We start from the raw sequence: 17300 nt of genomic DNA, 5'->3' as shown, positions 1-17300 counted from the left end.
AAGGAACGATTGCCACGTTTAAGAATGCGTCTTGCGTTAAGTCAAATTCAATCTCTTAATTCAGTTCGTAACAGCTGGTAAAAGTCTTGCTGTGCAACGCCTTTTAATTTCGAATTACTCAGGAAGAAATGCGCACATGTGATACAATAAATATTACCAAACGTGCTGTACTTAAGAAGTTTGAAACCTGATATTAACGAAGTGAACTATTATCCATCTATCTTCACGCTTCAAATTTCAACTTGCTTAACCTACATGTAAATCAAGGATAATTAAGTTCTTTTATGCTTTGCGAAGCGAACCATTAACACCGACCTGGAAATCGCGAAGCGCAAGCGCAGTAAGGCTTTGAGCGAAAGGTGCCACTGGATAAGAAAATGATTCGGCAGATTTAAAGAAAGAATTTCAGAGATTTTCATGAGTCTGAATCTAAATATCTTGCTGATCGCTAAATGGGAAATTAAAAGGTGAACAAAAGACTCGGTTATCTCGTGTGTTCCTAATTAGATCCATCGAATTCTTTTCAAGAGCTTTGGTGTGTAGCGGCCAATTACAACGTACGATTTACCTCAAAACCAAAAACAAATCCCACTGACAGGTGTTTCGCTAACCAAGGAGGAAAATAGAACGTTTTCGAAATTTAAGACTTCATTTCAGTACAAATAAACCTCAAAGAAACGAGGGCGTTAAAAAATTCTTGTGTTTGTTCAGCAAAATACGGTTTAATTTGGATCGCTTTTTGAGTCAAAATTTCTGGAATGTGCGTTGCAGCGATTGTGAGAGGGAAGACATCTGTGAGACTTTCTATTTGAAAGGGTAAGTAAACTAACTTGAATAAAAAACTGTTGTTATGCGTAGGCGAGCGCCTTCATTCGGCATTAACCTTCGTTATGTTCGGTTTTAAGAATTTAATTCTTTTTATCCGTGGATGCATCGAAGGAAAAAATCTAAGCCTTTACTACGGCAAGCAATGAGTCTTTCGGAAATATAATTCAACAATTAGTATCATTTTAGATTTCTGCGGCGTGGTTTTACAACGAAGGTTTGTACTTAAATTGAAGTAAAAATTCCATTTGAAAAATCTCAATCGAGATTTTCTTTTAAAGCTTCTGCTTCACAGCAGTCTCTTCTGCAGTCCGATGCCAAGCTAGTCAATGCTAAGGTTTTTTGACATGTTTTTAAAATGGTGTTAATCGATAGTATTTATTTAACAAATGATAAGAATATGGCAGTACCTCGCTTGTTGTCGACGCCAGACATGTCAAGAAGTACCGACGAATTTAGCTGTCCTTTCGTGTGCAGGGTATTAACTAAACAATCGATCTTAGATCTTCATTGTAAAAACTGTTTATAGAATGTACACAATCTTTCCATATTTGCTCAGAACTCAAATATTTGAAAATCAGAGTAGTCATATAATCTAAAACTTATACGAAGGCCGGTTCCAACAATTGCACTCATTACAATAATAATTTGTACGAGAATCGTAGTAAGATCTTAAGATGAACGGTTCTCGCCGATAATCAGTAAACCAGGTAGCGAATCGTTCAAAACAGAGACTTTTCTCTTTTGGTTGGAATCGGTTACAGCATGCTTAGTTGATCAGCCTCCGCTGTGTTTTTCTTACGAACTGTAAATAATTCCCAACACATGAAATTCTATGGTGAAGTGTCGCACAAAAATAAACAACATAGCTTGAATAATGTTCGATTATTGAATGGCGTCGTGTTAAAGTTATGAATTTACCTTTACAACGGTTGAACGACAGTCAAAAATTTCGGTCGTTACAACTTGATAGAACCATTCATCTAAAACTGGTCCTCATTTCCGACTCAGTCAACTCGGCAAGTTAGAAGACTGAATACAAACCTGCGACTGCTTTGCTAAATTTTTCCCCATGAAAATTTTTTGTCACCGAAGTCTTTTTGTATTTAAAAAGATGCAACACACTTTTCGGTTGTGAAATTATTTGCGCGCATTGTCGGATACCGTTGATGAAATCTTTTAGGATGCTGACTAAAATTTACTTTGATAAGTTAACTAAGGAATTGTTCACTTGTGGGAAATGACTGTGAAACTGAATAGAGCACTGAACGGATTTAATTTCAGTTAAAGAATTTTAGTGTCGAGGCGTCAGAGATTTTAACAAAAGGCCTTCACGAGTGATAAAAACAATTTTAAAAGTTATGGAAAAACAGTGAAGTTAATTCAGTTAAATTTTGGCTCACTAAAATTTTGAAACAGCTGATTTTGCTAAACTGCGTGCTGAAGAACCTTTTTTAATATCTGGATTTTTACAGTTTCAGTTAAAAGTAGGTTCATTTGTATGTTGCTTAAGTTTACACTATCTTACAGTTTATTTATTGGAGAAAGTTTTTGTGTACGAGACAGAGACTGCGAGATCTGATAGAAACTTGACAGAGACTCAGTTTTCGCCACAGGCAGTCGCTTCGAACAAGCTGGAAAAATTTAAACTTAAAGACACGTGCCAATTACGTGCAGTTGTGGTTCAAGCGTCATTTTTCATTGGCTAAAGGGAAAATTACTTTGAAGCACTGTTTATGAATGGTGGTGGGTTTTCTGATGCAGAAGCAAACAAAAGATGAAGTTGAGCCATTGTAGTCGAAGTTACTGCAAGTGTCTGTAGGTGAAAAAAAAAAAATTACGGAAAGCAATGACATAAGGACAACGCATTTTTCTGTCCATCCGACCGTCTGTAGATGAAAGCTTAAAAACTTCCAATTGCCGAAGGGAACAAATGTTGAACGAAGTTGAGTAAGTCATAGTTTACTAAGTAAAATGATTATTTCACCATTTACGAGTTTATTTTTCAAGATTACTTTTGGGAAAATCGCCTGTCAAAAGCTGCAGAGAAGTGATCTGTTTCTGAAAGAACGATCAGACAACGACGCCCACTTATGAGGGTAAAATTATTAGCAGCAAAACACAGTTAAATGAAAGGGCTAAAGGCATGGGTAGACCAATGTCTGTGGACATTTATTTGCAGGTCACGTGGTGCTGTCACTACTAATGACTGCAGAATACATCGAGTGATAAACTGCGTATGTTTTTTTTTTTTTTTTTGTATCTAGTTATATGCTCTGATGACCGTCGGTATACCACCGATAATCGACTTTTATAGACCTAACCAGATGTAACCAGAAACCTGAGTGTGGAGCCCTTGTGATGCCATTCATAGCACGGTTAGGAGTGTCATAAACACATAGTATAGTTCTCATTTTATCATTCTGAGGTCCCGAAAGAAGGAGCCGAGAACCACGGGTCACTGTTCCAAGCCAGTGGTGCTATTTGAGCTCCATCCAGTATCCTGTTTGGTATTCTGTTATTCTGGTATTGAGTTCCACATTTAGTATCACATTCAGTAATGATTTCTTCGTTCACTGGAGCAAATTCTTGGCCACTCACAGCGATTTGCAATGGAGAATCTTATTTTCCTTCGGTGAAAATAGACAATTCCTCCACCTAATTACAGTATGTTGTTTTTATTAAAAAATAACAGCAACAGAGGCATAATTTTTTAGGTATGCAAGGTCCTGTCTAGTCATAAAATTTAATGCTCTTATCAAGATTTTCCTTTTACGCGCAGGGTTGTCGCAATTTGGCCACGTCTCAATTCCTTGTCCGTTTATTACAACATGAATAAAAATGTGCCCTAATTTTTTTTTGCCTCATTGCAATACAACGGTCTAACGACATCACCTCCGACCTCGGGCACCCTTTAGTGCTTTTGTAATGAATATTTTCTTGCCAGCCCCTTCTAGAACTGATCAGAATAATTCAGAATTAGAAAGCAGAGAGGTTTTCCCGGAGAATAAACCAGTATTGCCTCAATTGTTCACCAACATATATGATATTAAAACGCATACTGTACCAGTTCATACATTTTTAATACAAAGGATTTTTTAGTATCAACATAGCGCCCCTTATGGTAATCAAAACTTACTCGGCGCTGAAAAAACAACCATATAATTTCATTGCACAGAAATGATTTATAAGGAAAGCAACGAAGCGGCAAAGTGGTATTATATATAGCTGAGAGATTTGTCAGAATTAGCGATTTTAATCAACAGCAAAATGTTTTTTCAACTAGATGGGAAAAGGATTAATTTTTTTTGTTAGAATTTCTCCCCGCAACGTAAGCTCTGATTAATGCACATTTTGTTGCCATCATATTTTAATTTAATTGCGTGTTCAGACGAAATGAAACCGCTCGCGAATCGCTGATAATAAGAAAGTAAAATTAGTAGGCGAACTTAGTTCTGAGCCAAAACTGGTCTAAACAGCACCTGTTATAAGGTAACCACCAAAGCTAAAAAAGCTACTCGTACGTGATGCACGAAGTTCGATTACAAATTTCCATATAATAAGATTAAGTAATACATCAGAAATTATTGTCCATTAAGCAAAAGGGCGCCTGCCGATTAATCATTGCACCTGACAGAAGACTACTGACTGTGTGAGTTTTCAGTCGAGGCCATTTTGTACTTTCATGGCTGTGTTCGACGTTATGAGTTGTATTTTAAAGATTTTCGCTCGTTCACAGGTCCCCGACAACACCTGAAAGATGCCGAGCGCTTTGGGCAGTGGTCGAAAAACGCAGTAAGTACTTTCCTGATTACAAACGATATTGGTTACGTGTTAAATAAGTGGGTGTGAAATTTCGCCTTGTTTATATGCACGCCGCTTTTCATGATCTAAAATTTTGAATAATAGTGATGTGTTAAATTTAAACTATCTCGCTTGTAATTGGTATTTAACGCTTGAACTAGCGCATTAGCCCTGTCTAAAATATCATTTAACTTCTAGTACACGTACCGCATCTACTCGCAAGTTTATTTTATTCGTAGAGTATGTTGGAGAGAAGAAACAGCCGATGATTTCTCACGCATAAGCCAGATTATAAGAGGATAAGATATGCTTTATCAATGGGTCTTTTAAAAGAGAATTTTTAGATTTCGTTGGTGTTGAACTGTCGATTAAGGACAAAAGCATGCTTCGTTTAACAACAATAATGTATTTGCTCTGCTCTTCAAAACGTCCTTAACATTCAACGGATAGAACAAAGTTATCAAATGATTTCAATCAAATCATACTCGTAACATACGTTTCTAGACACAATACGGTACATAGAAACCAGGTTGTGGTGTAGATATGTACCATAAAAATACCAAATACAACATGTTTCAATCAGTTCAAAACCCAGTACTACAAGTCGAAGCTCTTGAAAATCATAACATTGAAATGATAGGCATACAAATCTGCCACTGACGGAAAAAATTCATTAGTTTTCGCCAAAATCCCCGGGCATTCTGACATTGAGAGGCTTAGTGCGGAAAGAAAACATTGATTGAAACCTGCTTTGTAAGGAATCTTGCTATTTCATTGTTATCAGTTTTCTAGCTGAAAACAAGAGGGGGTGTTTTTTTAAATAAGCGTTTGATTTTAAAGCTTGCGTGTATGTTCTTGAAATTGCATGATGCCTTGTTGAGACATTTTTAATTTGATATATCAAGTTTGATAAATCATGTTTTCAGTAAAACATTCGATTGTTTGCGATAATCATGAAGGTGATGCTATTGTGGCTTGGCAACGTAAATATGCAAGGTTATAATCAATAGGTAGACATTTTGTTAAAAAAGATGTCGAAAAATATTAAACAAAGTTTATAGGGGAAAAAGCCTGATTTCCTGGAAAAAAGCCACAATTGAAAGAAACCCCATCGGACCCGAGTAAGACAGGTTCAAGGCGGCCTCAAATTTTATTCCAACGCTGAAAAATTAATGTCGGAGAGTTGGGGAATCAACTTTACATAACAATAACGCCGGCGAAATTCCCCACCGTCGACTTTAAGCAGATTTTGAGGTGACAGTTCACGAAGTTCGCATTTATGGCCGTCGGTATACATCTACCTTATATAGAAAGCGTCTTCACTTTACCTGAGACACTTCCGAGGTGATTTTAAAATTTGGATTGTTTGCTTTGAAACCAACCTCCCGTGGAGCGACAAACTTATTAAAACTTATGCTGTACCCATAATTTAAACATTACATTTCATCTTCGCCGCCAGAGAAAATTACCATTCATGTTTTGAAAATTTTGAATTTCACTTCGCTTAGTTTTTTTCAGTTCAAATCTAAGAATAAAACTGATTATGGTTTTGATAATCAAGAAGTTGAGTTGAACGATTTTTATTCAGATTAAAAGCGCGCCCATGTCTAAGTAGTTACCGTATTATTAGTGATTCTTATTGCTATAGATGCTTCCTCGTAAATTATCCTCTGTACATCTTCGTTACCTGTCCAGCGATCAGGATAATCGTAGCGACTCAATTTTATCTCTTTGCGCCGCCCCAATAATTGTGGTACTCAAAATGTATCGACAATTGAACAAAATCTGTCTGTGCGCGTCAAGAAAATAAATGCTTCATTAATATTTAAAGTTTACCACACTCCTAGGCGAATATGAAAAGGTAAAGTTATTAATTTATTTTGGACGGTGCCGAAGGTGTTGCGAAAGTCTCTTAAAAATGAAAGTTGAAGCCCATCCTGGTCCATTTTTATCTGCATAAGAGATAGTGAGATAAATCAATTAATACTGAGATATAACAATTACATGTCCACGTGAAGACTAGGCGCAGATAACAATTGATAGCAGTTTTTGACAAGATTTAGCGGGCTCGATCAATTCATCGCTAAATGAAGGCAGTCGACGAAATGTGCTTTTTTTTTTCGAAAATTCCAGCACATTATATTCTTATTACAGAAGCAGATGCACGTATGTGCTTTCATGGCGAGTAAATTTGATAAGGGTCTTTTGATTGATACACTTATTTTGCGCGCACATTTTCTCTGTTTCCTTCAAGTAATTTTCTTTTCCACATTCCACTGGGAAAGATCTTGCTACTTCTACTACTTCTGCGTGAACCAATTTTCAATTTTTATTTCAAATGTTTGAAAAGCATCTTATCAAAAGCACCTTTCATTTTTGCTGCATATCATTGGTACGGAATTTTTATTATTCCTAACGGAGCACTGAGAATTTTGGATTTCATCATATTTGTCAAGAAAATTAGGTAAAATGTTTGATTGATGAGATTTTATCATAAACAGATGGTTCGAAAGTATATAAAGTGACTTTTACAGTTTTATCAATGCCATTTTTAAACACTTCGTTTATCTTACTTAGGTCAGCAGATGACATACGGCGCGCCTTGGGCGGAAGACTGGGCACTACAACAAACCTTGGGGGTATGACGAATAAGGGTGCATCCCCCGGGATGGAACTACTCCTCCCAAGCTCCACTCTGGAGCGGGCACCGTCTTCAACTGGAGGACTAAGTTCGAAGAGTTCAAGAGAAGTGTTGACCAATTCACTGCGAAGATTGACCAATCAGATAACAGAATTCAAGAGAAGCTTTACTCAGGAGCAACACCATTGCAATCATCGTCAAGGGAGAATGCCGGAAGATAGAGACGGCTGGAAAAATAGGACTGAGTTCATATTGATGTTGATTGGTTATACGGTCGGACTTGGAAATGTTTGGAGGTTCCCTTATTTATGCCAAAAAAATGGTGGAGGTGAGACGTTTTATCTAAAAAAAAAAAAACATGTTTGGGGGTCTAGGCTTAGAATTTGTCTCTCATATTTGATTCTTTTTCGTAACTTGTGGCCTCTAGGTCTTGAATTGGCTCGAAAACTATCTTTTATTAGTCAAATATGCAACCCAAATGGTAGACCTACGATTAAATACGGACTTGATGCAAACGAATCTTGGGTTAACTAGGTTACGGAAGTTCAAATGTTAAGGAAATAAACTGATCGAAGAAGTATTCATTGAAACTGTTTTATGTACGACTTCTAAAAGAACTCAAAAGGGGCGATTGAAAATCGTGATAATGGTTTTCTAAAGGACCGAGTCGCGTCCACTAGAGACTGATAGGTTTCACGATGAAATCGCCTTCGTGCAGAGAGGAATAAGATACATTTTATCAGTGTTTTGTTTCTTTTATTTGTGATTCAGTTTTTTTATACGTGCGCTAGTAATCACGATTTAGTTCATTATAGTGTTATGCTTTTAACCTTCATATATTCATCGTATTTAAAGAAGGCAGTTTTCACGTCCACCAATATTTATACCTTTGTCTTTCTCCCCAGCGTCTTTCCTTATTCCATATGGAATCATGCTTGCCTTAGAGGGCATACCATTGTATTACTTGGAACTCTGCATTGGTCAGCGTATGCGGAAAGGTTCAATAGGAGTATGGAACGAAATCTCGCCCTACCTTGGAGGGCTAGGGCTTGCCTCTATAGTAGTATGTTTTTTAGTATCACTTTATTACAATGTCATCATCGCATGGTGCGTTTTTTACTTCTTCAAGTCATTTCAAAATCCTTTACCTTGGACATCTTGTCCACTCGAACCAGTAACTGTCGGCAACGTCACGACCATGGAGCCTGTGCACGAGTGCAAAATTACGTCACCTACCAAGTATTTTTGGTACAGAACTACACTGGGAATGTCTTCAAGCATTGAGGAAGGAGGTGGTATGAACTGGAAGCTTTGCGCATGTTTAGTTGGAATTTGGTTGCTGATTTGGTTATGTATGATGAAGGGAATCAAAATTACAGGAAAGGTAAAGGGAACCTTAAATAATTTCAGTGTCGAATAGGATTTTGCAATAAAAACCAAGAATTATATCCAATTCAATGCGCTGATACACGCAGCTGGAGGGGACTTCAGAAATCTGACGAGATATCGTACAGGTGCAAAGTGTTAAGGTTAAAATCGCAACTTTAGAACAAGGTATTACACGAAGACTTATTTCAAGGCATCCTTGCGATGCGCGCATTTTCTGATCAAATGAGAAAATAAACCAAAATCAGTTGATTTATTTCTTGATTTAACTCCTAAGGTAAGGAATTCATTTTTCAGTGATATCTTTAGACCCGAGGTCGCACTGATGCCACTTCAGCTTCTCCAAAATCAAGGATTTCTTCAACCTCGTTCCCAGAGTCACATATCTCCCCGCTTTCTGGGGCGAGGGAGGAGAGGAAAGATGAAAGACCCTGGGAACGAGATTGGGATTTCCTACCATTATGTTTCGCTTTTCTCTTTATCGCAGATTGTATACATGACTGCCACCTTGCCCCTGATCCTGCTGATCATATTTTTCTTCCGCGGAGTTCATCTCAAGGGATATCAAGAAGGATTGGCCTTACTATTTATTCCAGAGGTTAACAAATTTTATTAAAAACTGGATCATTGGATAATGCAATTCAAGACTTTTTATTGGCTTAGCCATTTGGTATATGATAGATAGTTTAATCTCAAAAGCATTTGCAGCCCGAAGGCTGAATTACACATTTTTATAAGGGCCAATATACCATAATCTACATACAATGAGCCAATATACCATAATCTAATATCTGTACATTGTAGCATCCGGTTTCTTCTTACAAAATAAAGCCGAGAAGATTTGTCTAATATCTTAGGGGCGTTTTTTTTTTTTTTTTAATAAAACAATGATTCCACTCGCTCTTGTTGGATATGAGATGATTATAGCCACGAGGCGCTAGCGCCTCGTTGGCTATTTATCATCTCATATCCAACGCGCGCTCGGGGAATATTTGTTAAATATGGAAGTACTATTATACAAAGAGAGAAAGAGAGAGAGAGAGTAATGGACCGACAGAGAGTTACTCTGTACAGTTCGTCATTCACAAATACAGTCAGTGCGTTGTTATTCAATGGGTCATTCTGGTGGTCAGTCAATCAGAGTCAGCCAGTCAACAGTCAGTCAGAGTCAGCCAGTCCATCAGTGTGTCAGTCAGTTAGTCTAACAGTCAATCAATCAGTTAGATAGGCAACTAGAAAGTAAACGAGTCAGTCTATCAGTAAAACAATCACTCTTTCAGTAAATCACTTGGCCAATTGACCAATCTGCAAAGGGCTAACGCTCGAAACGCCAGCTTTAGAAATTCTATACAATGGTCAATTTACATCATCAACCCATTTGATAAGACCAAATTATCTTGTAGGAAAGTTCATTACTTGACGAGGGAATTCCCCATTAAATTGCACGCGAAAACCGATATCGCACGAGTCGCGAAGCGATGAGTGCGATATCGGTTTTCAAGTGCAATTTAATGCAAAATTCACGAGTCAAATAATGAATTTTCCTTGAATCGCATAATTTTATAAAAATGAGAAAAAAAAAGGGAACAGCATTACTTAAAGTTTTTATGTTTGCGGGGATGCGAAACAATATCACTTAGCCTCGTTTTCAACTCGCAATTCCACGCTAAATACCTCGCTTCGTTAACCAATCAGAATGCTAGATTTTATTCAATGATGCGATTTTATCATTTATAATACCCTCCACGGGTGCAGCACTACCATTTCTTTAAAAAACTTACACCTTTCTTCAGTCAGTAGATTGCTGAAGCAGTAAGTCAATCAGTCAGTAACGTAAATGGCGTATTCCTCAAACACTAGTCTGAGGTTTTTTTCTGCTACTTTTTATTACTAGTTTGACCGGCTAAAGGATCCTCTGGTGTGGTTAGACGCCGCTGTGCAGATCTTTTACTCTCTGGGTGTGGCTTATGGATCCTTGATAGCCTTTTCCAGTTACATGCCGATCAAGAACGATTCAACAAGAGACGCAATCACAGTTTGCCTTATCAACTGTGCAACGTCCATTTATGCGAGTGTTGTTGTCTTTTGCTTTATTGGTTTTCAGGTATTTCTAACGATTTGTAATTTTTTTTTAGTTTCGTGGTATTCTTGCATACAATTTTTTAACCCTTTACACCCTGACATCAGTATGCATATTGTCCATACTGTTCTCTATACCTTACTTAAAGCGCTGAGGAGGACACATTTATTTTTTTAATAATCAAGAGCTTCTTTGGTTGGTTGTTATTTCCTTTATTATCGTGACCTTAATCAGTGAGTGATCTAGGGGTGATACTATACGAAGAAAGAAGAGGCTCTGAAAAATCCTAAGAAAAGTTTTCTAAGCTACTTGTGCGAGGTACTTACAGTGCGCGCGGTGTTTCCGTCCCGTCATCGTTCACTCGGACAGTTAACTTCCGTTTGCTGCTTTTCAAATTTTTACAAAGCTCACTAACCGAACGCCCGTATCCATTTACGCTCCGCTCCCAGATGGAAAATGAGACACTGTGAGAACAAAACGTCTTACCAACCAACACAACACGATGACTCCTGTGTGAGAAACACAGATCCGCTTTTACCTGGACTACGTATTATAAACCATAAATGAACGACCACGATGTGTGCACCCCATATGGTCTTGTCAGTGTTCTTTTACCCTTTAAGTTCTAATATCTAAATTGTGATTCTTCCTTCTATAGCTAACTGCTACCTATTCCTCTGTAAGGGCATTCAACGTCATGCTCTTTTGTTAGATCTCACCCTTTTGGCTGATACAAGTATCTCTGTTCTCATCTTCTGTTTGTCTGTAGATATGATGAAACTGTTAAGAAAAGTTGCATTTTCATCACTTTTGAAGATTGAGGGTTTCGTCTAATCTTTGCTTAATTTTTCAGGCTGAAGACAGAATGGAGGACTGTTTAGATAAACAATCTAAACAGGCTATGCGCCTGTTGAATGGCACAGGTGTGAGTAATGTGGATACACTGGACCAAGCGACATATAACGAGCTTCTTCAAAATGCCTCGATTTTCTTCAATGAAACGCTCGTGACATGCGACAAATCAGAGTTTTTAAAGGTTAGTTGTAAACCAAAGGACATTTTTCACCGTATTTTGCCGTATGGCACATTCCCTGATGATTAGTTGAGGGAGGTGCACCCACTGGATCAGCCTTGAATGAGCCACTCTTGTTTAACGTGTGCATGTAAATGCTTGAAAACGTTCGAAATGTTTTCTTATTTCGAAATTTTGTTTATTTGAATCTCGTTAATGTAACGACAGCCGGATAGACAAACAGTGTCCGCAAAACTGCAATTATTTATTACTCTGATGAACAACAACACTAAAAGATGGCTGGCCGCCCGAAACACCCGTCACGTGACCCGCAAGGCGGGAAACTAGACTACCTCATGTGAGCATACTCGTTACAGTTAATGGCTTTTAGAATTTACTACAAGCCTCGTCGAAGTGCCATTCCTAAAGAAGCAATTTTCTCAAGTCACTGTGGTCTCCACTAGTTTCACTAAACTAGAAGCATTTATAGTCTAATAAGAACCCCGTGCTTGCGCTTCCATTGTTCTGTCAATTTTCTCGATAGTTTTTTCTGGAAGTCCATTCTTCATCTCTTTGGTAGGACCTTGGTAATGACGAAGTTTTTCGATTGCGACGCGCACGTGGACACGCCTTTTGCACTTGCTTCACAGGTCTCCCCCAAGCGTGTATTTAGCCAAGCTCAAAGTGGTAAACATGCCGTTGATTTATGATTCTATTTCATTTTTCAGCTCCCATCTGGTCAGGGATTAGCCTTTATAGTATTCACAGATGCGATCAACAAGATGCCCTTCGCGCAACTCTGGGCGGTCATGTTCTTCCTCATGTTGATTGTGGTGGGCATTGACACGGAGTTTGGAATGTTAGAAGGCGTGGTTACACCTGTCGTTGATATGAAACTCTTTCCAAAATTGAGGAAGGAATATATATCAGGTAAATTATACAACTGAATACGCGTAGCAAATATATTGCGACTGCTCTTTCAATTTCAACTCGCATTTGCATTTGTTCACAGACAAGAGAAGACGAAGTGAGAATATTTGGCGTATGAAAATTTATTTAAAACTATTTTAAAATTTCGCGCCTCGTTGTGAAGATATTTAGTCCAGTTTACTAGATTTTGTCCTGATATTGCTGTTTCCGGCCAGCGGTCACATAATTAGTACCTAGGCCACCACCTATAAAAACATAGGCATTTACTATTCATTGTACGTGATGTGATTTAGTTTCAGTGTTCTTCTTGCTTCCAGTAATTGTGTGTGCATTATTACACCCCCTGTTCTCTATCTAGAACTGCAATATTTCTGACTTTTCTCGCAGTGTTTCCCTGATCCTCTGATAAAGAGTGATAGCATAAAAGCAGGGAATTGCCTTCGGGCGAGTATATCATTTCTTGAAGGATATGTATCTTTCTCGTCTTTTTTTTCACCCAAAGGAATTCTTTGTCTGGTGTCCTGTCTGATGGGTCTGCCTTTAGTTCAGTATTCAGGGGAGTACTGGGTACAGCTTATCCTCACTTACTGCTCTGGTATTCCATTACTGATTATCGCCCTGGTGGAATGCATCGCTATTTGCTACATCTACGGAGTCGACAGGTAGAGCAAAAGAGTGTTCTTATTTTAGCATATATCAGTCACTTACTATGAGACGTTAAGACTTAATGGCTGAATGCTTGTTCGAAATATGAACATGAATCGATAATGAAAATGGAACTGAGTGGAGTCAAACTTGGTCTATAATCATAAAACGAGTGATTAAAAAAAGGACAACGAAGTGGGAGTCCGATCTGTCAATCACGAGATACTGTTGTTTTTTTCTGAAAACGTCTAACCGATGTCTAGCTTCTTTCTCACATTTTGTAGTAGTTTTTGACTTCGTTTAGTCCAATTATGTCTTTAGTCATACTCGTGATGAACAAATCGGAGTCCTGCCTCGTGGTCATCCGATTTCTCGTCCTGCTTCGCGGTCGTCCGATTTTGTCAATCACTCGTACGAATACAGACCGAGTCAAACTCCACTCATTCCTTTTACCATTATATACACAGCTCAAATCCCTTAGCACCCGTACTTGGGTCGTACTTCCCAGGCATCTAACATTTATGTCGCTTCATTTGCTGCTTTAGAATAGTTTCTTAGGTGATGGTAGAAATTCATACTTATAGATTGGTCGAGAATTTAGTCACATGCCAGAGTAAGGTAGTATGGGACCGCAACGTAGTGTGGAACATACGCCAACCCTCCTCTGGTCACATGCTAAAGTGAGTCTTCCTAATTCATACCTTTTCTTTAGGGTGCTGCTTAACGCCTCCATCCCTGCCACACCGTCACCTCCCACAACGCTTCTGTTGAAGGAGCACTGCCTTACTTCCCAAAAAAGGGGGTGGGAGGTGGGTGGGGAGGCGCTCGTCACTGGACCGTTAATAGTATCAAAACAGCATCGTTGTTACTGTTATATCTTTCAAATGATGTTTCCATTTTGTTAGATTTTGCGATGACATAAAGTACATGACGAATAAACCACCACGTTTTATTTGGAAATGGTGCTGGAAAATCATTTCTCCGATCACCATTTTCCTTGTTCTTTCCATGAGCATAAAAAGCATGTCTGAAAGCATACCGCAGTACCAAGTATGGGACGCCAAAAAGGTGATTGTCTTATCTCATAAAAAAAATAAGCATTTCCAACATGACAGGTTCTACTACCAAATGAGTGACACACATCTTGGAGCATCTTTCGATTATGTGCCGTATGACCAAATTAAAACCAGACCCATTAGGGTCATCGATATCGAAGCAAAAGCAAGTACATGGCCTCGAAGGGTACGGGAAAGGCCTGGTTACAATGATCAGTTTCGGTCTTACATCTGATTGGTTGAGTAAGTGTGTGAGTTTTCTACACCAACCACAACGCACGTCAGAGCAAAAACCAAAGAAAAATCTCAGATTAATTTCGGATTGAATATTGCTCTACTGACGATCATCATTTTAAGTTCAATATCGAAATAGTCAAGACATTACGTTTTTGAGTGAGTTCTACAAAGTTTGAAATTTCATTTAACTAAAGGTTTTTTTTTTCCTTAGGGTAAAGTTGTGTCGACCACGTATCCTCCATGGGCCAAATTCCTGGCTATAGTAATCACTCTTGTGTCGATAATATTTATCCCTGGAGTGGCATTATTACGTTACTTCCGAGTTATTGGAATGGGAACGCCTGAGCTTCCTACGGTAATACTAGACGCTGATGTCGACGCTGACCTGAACTCCTCGGAACTTCAACCACTTCACAACGGCAAACCAACGAAGACCAAGAAAAGAAGAAAGCTTAGTCTTGCCAGAAGAAAGTTTAGACTTGAAGAGAGAGAAGTGGAAAGAACAGAAGGGAACAAAAATGGTCCTTTAAACAGAGTTATCACTGCTAACGGGCAGACATATCAACTGGTGAACCAGCACAATGGCGCGGCTATGTTTATCTAGCATTGTGTTCAGAGTAACTATTGCATCATTGCACTTTAACTTGACACCAGAAGACTTTCGGCCTCTGAACAGTTTTATATTCGTCAGTAAACGTATCAACACTTTGACTTCTACGTAAGAACGTTTCTATTGGCCAATGACAAGCATGAGCCAGTAAATGAATAATCCCGGGGGAGAAGTATTCCTTAAGAAGATAGGAATATCCTTCCCACCTTGCCACGGGACATGGAGGAAATCTAGATAGTCACTCTTCCTGTCTCGTAGTACAATACAGGAACATTATAACATTCGGAATTTTCGAAAAGAAATATAACATAATTTTCGATGAAATAGTTTTTATAGAAATTTGCTGAAATTCATTCAGAATTTTGATAACTTTTGCAGTAGTAACTACGTATAGTAAATCCAGAGACATAATTCGCCTTGAGAAACAATCCAGGGAAATTACTCAAAATAGTGGGTTGGAGCACTAAATATTTTAGTTGTTAATGAAGCATGCATGCAACGCCGTCTTAGGTTGGTTGAGATTTGGTAAAGTCGTTTAGAGATTGTTACTTGAGGATCTATGTGTCGACCAAGCGAAAAAAAAGTTTGTGATAATGATTTCCCATATTTAATCATTTATATTCAATATGACTCGCTGTACGGGATATTTAGCTTAAACTTATAAGTTGGTAATCTGCTTTTTTAGATTTATTTGTCACAATCCTTAATTTTCAGTTGATCAAACGCATAGATTTAGATTTATTTATATCATAATTACGATTATTGACAATCGTTGTAGATTTTGCTCGTTGATCAATAAACGCAGGCGTTTTTTTAGCAACGAGTAAATAAACAGTAGCTTTTGAATCTATTAATGACAACTGTTAATCGTTATCAATAGCGTGACAGCAAAGATTTTCTTGTCTTGCAAGGCCAACCCCGCATGTCGTTTCAACGTGCAACCGCTGTACATGGTCGACTCTCTTTTAGATGCACCCAGACATCATGGGAAGAGTCTCTATACGAGGTCTAACTTCGGCTTTACGCAATCAGTGGGCCCCAGGCTTTCTCTGCTTTAATTAAATAAACATCCCACCACTCTTAGCTTTCGGTCCCCTTGACACTGTTCACAAAAATAGATGGTCAGGTAAAAGGTCCAGCTAAGTTGAAGATTGTCTAGGATGCGGTTTTATTAAACAACGGCTAAATGCTGTCTAAATAACCGGCCCTTAAATGTTTACCTCTAGGAGGAATCAGCCTTTTCAGATTCGAGATAATCTGATCGAACTAATCTTAGGATAACAAAACAGAATCTGCTACATATGATGCACGATTTTCATATATTTATTCTATCTCATTTATCACTTTCACGGGTTCATTACGAATCAACTTAACGGCCTGCTCTCAGTTGGCTTGTTAGCTCAATTGGTTAGAGCGCTGCACTAGTATCGCAGAGGTCAGTGGTTCGAGTCCCGTACAGGCCTGATTGTTTTCAGGTCTGAATTTCGCTATTGCTTAAATAGCGCTATCTACTGCGAGGATCGTGCATCATACGTATCAAATACCGCAGTTCAATATATGATTTTCATATATTTATTCTATCTCAGAATCTGCTACAGTAAAATAAAATTCAAGCAGTAACGCAGGATCTTCTTGCAGTACTATTATTGAAATTTCCTGTGCAGTTCCAAATGCGCACAAAACTCACCCATCGCTTTAGAGAAAACAAACAACAATTCCAACTTCATTCAATTGTATCTATCAGAGCCGAGGACCAAAGGAAGCAAAGATGAGCAAGAATATGGTTTGAATTCACTGCTCCTTTTCTTGTAAACGAATTGATCAGCAAGCTTAAGTGACCGAGGTAATAAAAGTTCCACGTCAAAATAAATTTGATTGCAAAAAGGCTCCAGCGAGTTCTGCTCCGTTTGTCCTATGGACCAGATGGCATGGTACCGAGGGAAAATCTATATCATTCAAATTCTATGAGGTAACTAGGAAACCCTTCAGAAATAAAACAATTAGGCAATGAACAAACATTCTGACGGGAGCTAGGTGCTGTTTTAAAGTGGAATATTATCCGAAATTATTTTATC

At 38.3% G+C, this 17300-nt stretch overlaps 1 protein-coding gene across 6 annotated transcripts; it reads left to right on the top strand.

Annotated features, from left to right (window-relative positions):
* Positions 1-622: 622 nt before the first annotated feature.
* On the top strand, positions 623-16075 carry LOC111321087 (sodium- and chloride-dependent transporter XTRP3). 6 transcript variants are annotated; one of them, XM_022923870.2, is made up of 12 exons: positions 623-816; positions 3093-3203; positions 4565-4620; positions 7207-7598; positions 8176-8654; positions 9144-9254; positions 10551-10760; positions 11590-11772; positions 12477-12678; positions 13181-13340; positions 14229-14391; positions 14827-16075. In XM_022923870.2, exons 3-12 carry the CDS (start codon positions 4586-4588, stop codon positions 15217-15219), a joined length of 2328 nt encoding a protein of 775 aa, XP_022779605.2. In that variant the 5' UTR covers positions 623-816; positions 3093-3203; positions 4565-4585; the 3' UTR covers positions 15220-16075. The 6 variants fall into 6 exon arrangements, with proteins under 6 accessions (XP_022779605.2, XP_022779604.2, XP_022779603.2 ...); XM_022923868.2 differs by lacking the exon at positions 623-816 and adding an exon at positions 2492-2775; XM_022923869.2 differs by lacking the exon at positions 3093-3203.
* Positions 16076-17300: the final 1225 nt, after the last annotated feature.

Source organism: Stylophora pistillata, chromosome 3, assembly GCF_964205215.1.
Source record: "Stylophora pistillata chromosome 3, jaStyPist1.2, whole genome shotgun sequence".
NCBI lineage: Eukaryota > Metazoa > Cnidaria > Anthozoa > Scleractinia > Pocilloporidae > Stylophora > Stylophora pistillata.
This window is presented reverse-complemented; position numbering and strand designations above follow the sequence as displayed.